This window comes from Corylus avellana, chromosome ca3, assembly GCF_901000735.1.
Source record: "Corylus avellana chromosome ca3, CavTom2PMs-1.0".
NCBI lineage: Eukaryota > Viridiplantae > Streptophyta > Magnoliopsida > Fagales > Betulaceae > Corylus > Corylus avellana.
In genome coordinates this window covers 13,103,512-13,113,645 of record NC_081543.1, presented here as the reverse complement: position 1 = coordinate 13,113,645, position 10,134 = coordinate 13,103,512, and the positions used below count along the sequence as shown (strand labels likewise).

Here is a 10,134-nt window from a genome sequence, read left to right as displayed (position 1 = left end):
ATATGTGACATAAAGAACATACTTTAAATGGAATTTCTTACACTTCCTTCAACTTGCATTGAATTTGAGCGTGGAAATTGTAGTGCTTTTAAAGACCCGGCCACCACAATAATCTGCATTATTGGGAAATTCCAAAGGCCCTCAACTATTCGGAAATTCCAAAGGCCAATCTTGAGATGCATGGTAGCACAGCACGGACTTCAAATGCTTGAAATTGCATTGGAATATCTCCGTCATGATGTCTCTATTTCTACACTCTCCTGCACGGCATTCTTTATAAGCACATGCAGTGAGGTCCAGCACCATCATGCAGGCAACTTGTTTATAAAATTGATATCTATCAAATCCAATTGATAAACGTACGTACAGAGATTCTGCCATTGAGAATCTCTTCCGAAATTAAGACTTGTTTTGGTAATAGTTTCATTTTGCTTTCGGTTATGGCTATCACTATTTTCTCTTTTGCTTTTGGTGAATTGCAAGGATGTAGCGAAGAAAAGAAGAGAGCTCTCTGGGAGATCAAAAACTCTACTAATAATCCATCCTTACTGGATGACTGGGACAAAGAGAATTGTAGCAGGAGCCTCCGACTTCGCAATAATTTGACCCAACCTAATCAGGGTATTAATTCAATGGAACTCAAAGCGGCTAATACTAATAAGATTGAAGATTCTCATTTCGAAAGTCAAACTCTCGATCCTAGTACATGCTCAACCACTTAAAATTTCTTTTTGAGACCACTAAATTGCCACCTCTAATAGTAAGGCATCAGTGTTTTAACTTGTAATATCCGACTGAGTCAGTCATGCCACAAGTAAGACATCTTAAATATGTACTCTTTATCTTACGGAAAGCTACAACTCGTATTCGATTTGTTGTAGGTTTTTTTATTTTTTTATTTTTTTTAGGAATTAAGTCCTATAGGAGTTAACAAACTTGAAAAGATACAAATCTATTTGAGAGTGTTAAATTAATGATTAAATGCATGTAACACCTTACTCCAATGACAAACAATATTGTCTGCTTTTGGCTCCCCCGAACCAAACTTCTCAGGATGTCACCCATCTTAGTACTGCTATCGTAGAAGCACGCTTAACTGCGGAGTTCATAGATCAATAATGGGAACGGATCTAGAAACCCGTTTGTGGAGCGCCGAACGCATGGACGTCAGCACCTTGCACAAGCTCATGCCAATCAGCGGGTAAGTAGATTCGAACTCAATATTCCGAAATTCGACGGGGATCTAGAACCCGAGGAATTTCTCGATGGGGTGTTGGCTGTTGAAGAGGTTCTTGAATTCAACGAGGTGCCCGATGAACAACGAGTCTCTTTGGTGGTACACACATTCTGCGGAAGAGTTGGTGCGTGGTGGCAGCAACTGAAGAAAAATAGATGTGGCAAGGCAAATTGAAGATAAATAGTTGGGAAAAACTATTGAAATTTATGCGAGTCGCTTTCTTGCCCCATAGTCATACCATGGGCCAAAAGTCACAAAATTAGAGACAATGGTCTATGGCTGTGACAAGAAAAATAAAAAATTCCTACAAAAAATAGGTATTTAGGGAAACATGGAGTGAGGCGAAGAGTCCACGACAGGCCAATTGGACCCCTACTTGCCAACCACAAATCCATAAACCGAATCCATATTTTGTGGAGAAGGAAAAAGAATCTGTGGATGGAGAGTTTCAGGAGTCTGAATTCATTAATGAAGAGTTCCGACATGAAGATGTTGAAGATCATTTGCAAGGATTTGTGGCTTGGGATTCACCACCAACCTATGATGAGAAGCCCAAAAAAGATGATTCATGGGAAGAGGAAAAACCCCTGGAGGAGCACGAAGAAGATAGGTTTTATCTCATGTTTGACGGCCTCTACCCCGAAGAAGATGACCAATTGGATGGAGAAGAATGCGAAGAAGATGGTTTTTTTCCCATATTTGACGGCCTCTACCCCGAAGATGATCAATTGGAAGAGGAAGAGCCCACGGATGACATCGCTGATTATGAAGAGGGTGGTGAAGACCTTTTAGGTGAAGCGCCTAATTTTAATGGTGAAGAGGTAGATTATGTTGATTTCCTTGGTGTTGAAGATATTTTAAATTCTCCTAACGGAGATTATGGTGAGTTTTATGCGGATGAAAAAAATTATATGTTCACAAGGGAAACAAGGGAAACAATGGCTAATCCATTCTTGAGTATTTTCATGGCACGTGGAAGGGAAAATGAGCGAGAGAAGTACAGCAAGTCCGAAGTATTGCAAAGTGGTGTGTGGGGCCGTCACGACAACCATCTAGGTATTCCGATGATGAGGAGCATCATGCATATTATGAGGTGTTGTCTTGTTTTGATCTTGAGGAAGGGCGAGTAGAACGAGTTGATAGGGCATCTGAAGGACCGTGGAAAGAACCGGCCGAATTCGAGAATGAATTCACTCCAACAAGGGGAGAATGATGCAAATTGCGTAGCTGTCAGTTTCTTTTATTTTTTAAACCGACTTTGTGTTGTTATTTTATTAAGGTTAGGGTTTTAGGAGTTTTTATTTCTTTATTTTATTAGGTTTAGGGTTTTTGAGGTATTTATGTCATATTTTATTAGGTTTAAGATATTGGACTATAAATATATGCTTATAGCCTCTAGAGAAAATGAGTTTATGTTGATTATTGATTTTTATTAATGAGAATTACTCATAGTTGAGTTTATTCTTTTTTTTTTTCCTTCAAAACCTAAAGAGTATCTAGCTTTTCAAGAAGAATTCTTAGATCATTGATAGACTCAAAATCTAGAATTACCTAACCGCTGCTTTATTGTTGTTCTTCACTGCAACCTACCAAGTCAGGCTGCATCAAAAGAGATGTTGTATTGCAAACTGCTTCTAACTTACACATGGAATTGGAAGTAGAAGTTGTGTACAAATTGTATGGGTTCTGGGATTTCATTATAGGTGATGGGATTTGTTGTTCCTTTTGTTCTGTTTACTATGTTGTAAATATTGGTACTTAGGACCAATGAGGATGCTGAATTTATTTCTAATATTTTAATGGGTTCGTTCAAACAACGCTAGTACTTTCGGACGTCTCATAGAGAAGGGCTCTTGCTTAATGGATCTTGCTCAATTGAGAAATTGTTTTGTTTATGAACTCATAAAAGGAAAAACAAGATCCGTATGTCCTTTATGTTAGATTATCATTATATGATCATATTTGAATATAATCAAATCTGACTGTAATTAATTTCAATATTTGATCGTAATTATCTCCTACTTTTTGGGTAATTAAATTTGATTGTATTCAAATCTCATTTGATATTAGACTTTACCTTCAATTCAAATGGGATGCAAAACAAGGGTTATAATTTATAGCCTCCAATAAAACTTTGTTACGAACCTAAGTCCGTAACGGGATAAATTAGATTCTAAGGGAACCTAGACCTTTCAAACACTAGATTTGAGATTAATTCTTTTCGTGACTTTATTCATAGCATAACATCACTACAAAAAATAAATTTTTTGCTGACATAAGTTTTATGACGTGTCAGGTGATCTGACATGTCAAAAAATCCTTCTGACAAGACATTTTTGACGTGTTTCAGACATTAAAATTATAGGTGTCAGAAACGAAAAATTTCTGATGTATTAGATTTAACAAGTTAGAATTTTCTGACGCGTTAGATTTAACACGTCAAAATTGGCACGTCAGTAATTTAAAATTATTAAAAAAATAATAATTTTTCTTTTTTAAAATTTTTTCTGGAACTTATTTTTCAATTAAAAAATTTATTAATTTAAATTATTTTTAAATTAAAATAATATATATATATATATTTTCACCACCATGTTTCTCTCCCAGCTCTCTCCCTCTCTTCTTTTCTCCATTTTCTTACTCTCTCTCTCTTCTTTCCTCCATTTTCAAAAACTCAAACCCAAACCCAAAAAATCTTCAAAAAATCAAAAAGCCAAACATTAACCCAAAAAATCTTCTTATCTTCTATTCTTCTTCTTCTCTTCTCCCCTTTTTGTTTTTTTTGCTTCTCTTCTTCTTTTCTTTTTCTTCTTCTTCTTCTTCTTCTTTTGCATTTCTTAGCTCGCTTGCCGTTTGCAGAGATTGAGAGAGAAGAGCTTTTGCTGCGTGCAGAGAGCAGAGGGAGATTGAGAGAGGGAAAGAAGATATGGAAGTAAATAAGAAAAGAAGATCTGGAGGAAAGAATAAATAATTAAAGAAGGAAAATTAAAGTTGAATGTCCCGCTATTTATTTTTATTTTTTTTCTGACGTGCTTGTTTTAGCACGTTAGAAATATAATATAATATAATATTATATTATATATATATATATATATATATATATATAGTTTAGCACGTCAAATATATATATATATACCTGATATTAAAAAAAAAAATTAAGAAATATTGACGTGTCAAAATGACACGTCAATAAATTTTGACATGTCTAATTTTAGCACATCAATAAAATATTTAAATATATTTTTTAAAAATTAAATTGAATTTAAATTTCCTGACATGTCAAATATTAACACGTCAGGAAATCCTGACGTGTTGAATGTAACACGTCAATAAATATTGACGTGTCATATTCAACACGTTAAAAAAGGTCGATATTGAATATTTGATATTAGATCCTCGAGAGTCAATTATGCTTAAATCTTTTAGATTAATGTTATAATGCTTTTGATTATATTTCTTATTGTCCATAAACTTGCCAGCTAGCTCTAGCCAAATTTTTCAATCTACTTCTGCTTTTTTCAAATATAGCTAGAGTAAGTTTGGTTGTAAAGATGAATTTGCCTAGACAGTTTGTACACTTAAATTATATTTCAGGTTGCGAACTCTCTACTTGCAGGTTCCGTCTTATGTGATGCTAAGAATCGCAAAGCATGAGGATGCACCTCCTACCGTTGCATATCACTGGTTGGATTAGTAAGTGCAAACAAGAATGACTCTAGTGCATCACTCTAAAGTTCGCACTAAGAAGGAAAATAACTCTAAACATAAAAATGGTCGTAATTTTTGTCATTGATCAATAAATGTTGTAGTTTTAGAATTGGAATTAGTCAGTACTGACAATTCTTGAAATTACACTAACAAAATGACAAAATGAGCTCTACCTTAACACCAGACCATTCTTGCAATTTCAAAAAGAAATAAACGGATAAACCAACCTCAAACGCTCTACACTGACAAAAAGAGCTCTACCTTAACAACTAACGGTTGGGAAAAAAAATTCACCAACCTTATAAGTATTGGGTTGTGTTTCTCTCCTAAGTGGAGGATGGCCCAAACTTGCCCAAAACTAGCCCATGTGTGTTTTTATTTATAAACCCATATGGAGGTGCCCATTTGGGAGAGTGGGGTTAATAACCCTATCCTTTGCTGCTGCAAAGAGTAAGAGACAAATCAGAAAAACAAGAAGAAAAAGAAGAGAGAGCTGTCGCCAGAGAGAGAGAGAGAAGGAAAAGAGAGTTTATGGAATTTTCTGTCTAGTCTTGATCAACTGCTCTGATCAACGAGCATTTGTGGTCCTATTGAGCTGAAATTTTGCAGGGATGTTCATGACACGTGACTCTTCATTTTGAACAGTGGAGATGAGATTCTGAGTAATCAGTATTAGTTCTCAAAAAACAAAATCATTGCGAGTGTTATAGTTATGCATGTTCAAAAAAACCAATAAAAACTAAATCTTTCACCCAAATACTGAATCTTTGGTAAAAATAAAAAATAAAAAAAACAAATATATATATATATATATATATATATATATATATATATATAAAGAAAATCTTTCATTAGAACTTATATATACGACACAGGAAAAAAAAAAAAAAACAACAACAACAACAAAATTGAGAATCTTTCATAAAATAATAATAATAAAAAAAAAATACATATCATAAAAAAAATTATAAAATGATGAAAATTATACAAAACAAAAACTAACCTGTCGGGTGAGTCATGGACTACCTCTGTAGTTGGAAACATAGGGTCCAAGGTCATGGCTTTGGGCGTCTTTAGTAGGGCCAGTGTCGATTTTGTCAATTTTGGGTTTTTCTACCTTTGGAGAAAAGAGAGATGACGGAGAAGAGGGAGTTAACGGGGCATCTTCTTGCTGTCAAATTTTTTTTTTTTTTTAAAAAAAAAGCTACTACTGTGGTTTGGGGTTAAAATTTCCCCTTGAAGATCTCAGCAGTCCTTCTAAATTACTGCAGATTGCGGTAGTTTAAAAAGACCGTACCTAAGCCTCTCCCAATAAAAAAACATACACATGGAAGATTAAGAAGAAAAATTACTTCAAGTTGATTTTTCAGATTGTTATATTTTAAGAGTTGAGAGAGAGACGTGAGAAGAGAAAAAAAAAAAAAAAAAAAAAAAAAGTTTAATTGGTGAGTTTTTCAATGGCTTATTATTTAGAAAAAAACAATTCTTATTTTATAAATTATCTATTATTGCAATCATAAAGTATATGTGGAAAAAAAAATGACTTCTCTAACATTTTATAAATTTGAATTAAAAATATTAAAGTGACCAAAAGTATTAATACATAATAATTTGATTTGTATTATTTGTTGCCTTATTTGATTTAGACATTAATAATACTTAATATTGTGCATTAAATGTTTGAATTTAATGAAATCACATATAAGGAGGATTGGAGGATTGCAACATCAACAAGAAGAATGGTCACATTTTTCCAAGCTTCATCTTGACCCAATATTCCTTGTTACGGCTAGATTTGTCCGTAAACTCAATAGAGGGAAGCATACCTTGTCAGCTGTTGTTCAACACGAATATCACGTATTTATCCTTGAGAAGCAACAAAATCGATGGTTCTTTTCTTGATTGTGTTGCTAATCAAACTTCGTCACTTACGGTTCTTGACATATCTAATAATTATGTCAAAGGTCGTCTTCCTGAAAATATTGGACATCTTCTTCCAAGCTTACTTCAAGTTAACATGTCCTCAAATGCATTACAAGGCAAAATTCCATGGTCATTTGGTAATCTGTCTTTGGAAATAGTAGATCTTTCTAACAACATGTTCTCAGGAACAATACCACAAAGTTTGACTAGAAATGGAAGCCACGTGGCATATCTAAATCTATCAAACAATAAGTTGCAAGGAGAAATGCTCCCAAGGAACTCCAACATGACATGGCTGGAGACTTTACTACTTGGCGGCAATCATTTTGAAGGAGTCATCTCACCCACGATATCAAACAGTCCCTCTTTGGAAATATTAGATGTTCGAAACAATCACTTGTCTGGTAGTATTCCAAAGTGGTTGTATGATCGTCCTAGATTGGCCATAATTCTTTTAGGTGGAAATCGCTTTGAAGGTCACCTACTCCGACAAATGTGTCAAATGGAAAGGTTGCGAATTTTCGATATCTCTAATAATCATGTTTCAGGTCGAATTCCCACCTGCCTTGATAACATTACATTCTGGAAGAAGATGTCTCCAACCGGAACATTTGTAAATGGACTTGCACATGCAGATGAAATGCAAGTTGAAATCGGAGCGTCATGGCAAATAAAAAATGCGGTATATAATTTCAAAGGTATACCGCTATGGTTGATTACTGGAATTGACATGTCATCCAACCAATTGACAGGTAGCATTCCTTCTAAAATGGGAGACTTGTCACAGATTCGATTTTTGAACTTGTCAAATAATTTCTTAACAAGTCCCATTCCGATTTCTTTCCAAAACTTGAAAAACGTGGAGAGCTTGGATCTTTCTCACAACAATTTGAGTGGGAAAATCCCTTATGAATTGGTTGGACTCACCTCTCTATCTACATTTAGTGTTGCATATAACAATCTTTCAGGAAGAATCCCATTTGAACGACAATTCTCAACTTTTGGGATGCAATGCTATGATGGTAATCCAGATCTTTGTGGAGACCCTCTACCAAGGAATTGCTCAACCACAAATGAGCTTGAACCTGAGCATAACAGTCAAAGTAAGGACAAAGAAGAAGAGACTAGAATAATTGATAGCCATTTATTCTTCTATGCATTTGTTGCTGTCTCTTATGCATTTGGATTTTGGGTTTTTTTCGGAATCCTAATCTTGAATAAGAATTGGAGGCATAACTATTTTAGAGCCGTGGATAGATTTATTGAGTCTTTTTTTGAAATGCTTTCCAAGTATTGGTGATTCACAACCAACTTGGTAGTGGAACCGGAAAAGATATCTGAACTTCAAAATAATGTCTGTCTTGAATAAAGATGTTGTATTGTAGAGTGCTTCCATGTTACACTTGGAAGTAGATGTTGTATACAAGTTGTAGGGGTTTGGGGATTTCATTATAGATTATGAGATTTGTTCTGCCCTTTGTGTTCTTTGATGTGTTGTCAATGATATGCATGGCTCTTGAAATTTTTGCTTCTTAAGACCAATGAGGATGCTCACTTTATTCCAAATATTTTAATTGGGATCTTTCAAAAAAAAAAAAAAAAATCATTAAGGAAAAGCAAGAACTGTATGTCCTTCATACATGTTGCATCTTAAAGCATTTGAAAACAAATTAGCCTGGTTTGGATTTTGATAGTAATTGCTGTCAACAAAACTGAAAAAAAAAAAAAAAAAAAAATTGAATTGCTGTGAATTTGGTAAACTTAGGACAACCATATGTTGTGTTGATCTTATATAGAATACACAGTTATATTGAATCATGTTACAAGACAAACATTCAAAATAAAAAGAAAGCTATCTGAGCTATAGTATACTGTTGTAATTAATGTGATAAAACGTATATATGGATAGTTATCTTGAGCCAGTTTCTCATTGGGAAATGCTAAGTGCTCTTATGGTCTTATGTGTATATTACTTTTTTAAAAAGCAAAAAAAAAAAAAAAAAAAAAAAGACTCTTATTTCTCTCACCTGATTTTTAAAAAATAATATTTATATAGGACTAGGAGAGCACATAATAACTCCTGTCTCATTTAGTGGGAGCGATGGATTAAATATGTGGAATACTATGTGTTCTCCTTATGTCCTTCTCACGTTCTGGTCCTACAATATTATTTTTTTAAAAAGCAAAAAAGAAATTTGTCTTTATTTCTTTCACTTAGTTTATAAAAAATAATATTTACCAAGAACTAAGAGAACATAAGAAGAACACTTAACATTTTCTATTTCTCTATAATGATAGTTTAATGCAATACTACCATTTTTTCAATTTACATGGATCCTCTCCATTTTCCAATTCTATATGTCACTTAGTCATCACAACATCTTTATTTATAGCCACAGGCCCACAGGATAAGGGTTTTTTTTTATTGTTTTTTTAGCAAATACTGGAAGCGGGAAGAGACCCTCACAAGAAGTTTACATCTTAAAATGCAATTTTTTTTTTTTTTTTTTTTTTGCCTAACTTAGGCAAAATAAAATTAAAAAGAAAAACAAAGAAAGAAAGAAAGAGGCAACGTGGAAACAGCCTGGTCACCAGAAAATGCACTTTTTTGTTTTCCAAGCAATATGAAAGGAAAAAAGGGAGGCTAAAATTACAATAATTAACACAATCCAAAAATAGGCGAGGCAACCCAACACAACAAACATCTTAAATCAATTAGTAGAATGTAAAATAAAGAATGAGCCGAAAAAATGGTTTGGCCCATTTGATGCTTGGCTCCGTAGCCAAGCATGAACGGCAGTTTGAAAATGCATCTTAGATGACAAGCATTACACCATTAGAATTGTAAACGGATGCATTACCCTTTTCTTATGGGCATTCATTGTAAATAAGTAGTCCAAAACAAAGAAAAGAAAAGAGGTGGTAGAAGTGGTTTGAAATGGCCAAACCACACTTGGACGTTGGGGTGGTTTAGCCACCCGAGTTGTGGCTAGAAAGGATGGCCAAATCACCCCCAACTAATTTTTTTTTTTTTTTTTGAGTACAATTTGAATAGTTTATTTAAAGTAAATGGTCCATAAAAAAGATATTGCACCCCATGCTTACCCTAGATTATTGTATTTGTGATCTCAATCCACTCTTAGTCTCTTTCCCATAAAAGAAAAAAAAATGTTATCGTATTACTTGCGCATAAAGTTAAAGAAAAAAAAAAAAAAAAATCTTGATGTATCCCTTTCTCCCACAGTCCCACAAATCTCTCTCTCTCT

General features: G+C 33.9%; 1 protein-coding gene across 1 annotated transcript; it reads left to right on the top strand.

Annotated features, from left to right (window-relative positions):
- Window positions 1–1,265: 1,265 nt before the first annotated feature.
- On the top strand, window positions 1,266–8,168 carry LOC132174129 (receptor-like protein 56). Its single transcript, XM_059585828.1, has 6 exons — window positions 1,266–1,361; window positions 1,660–2,058; window positions 4,717–4,770; window positions 4,854–4,930; window positions 5,591–5,607; window positions 6,652–8,168. The coding sequence occupies exons 1-6, from the start codon at window positions 1,266–1,268 to the stop codon at window positions 8,166–8,168; spliced, it is 2,160 nt and encodes a 719-aa protein (XP_059441811.1).
- The last annotated feature ends 1,966 nt before the right edge of the window (window positions 8,169–10,134 follow it).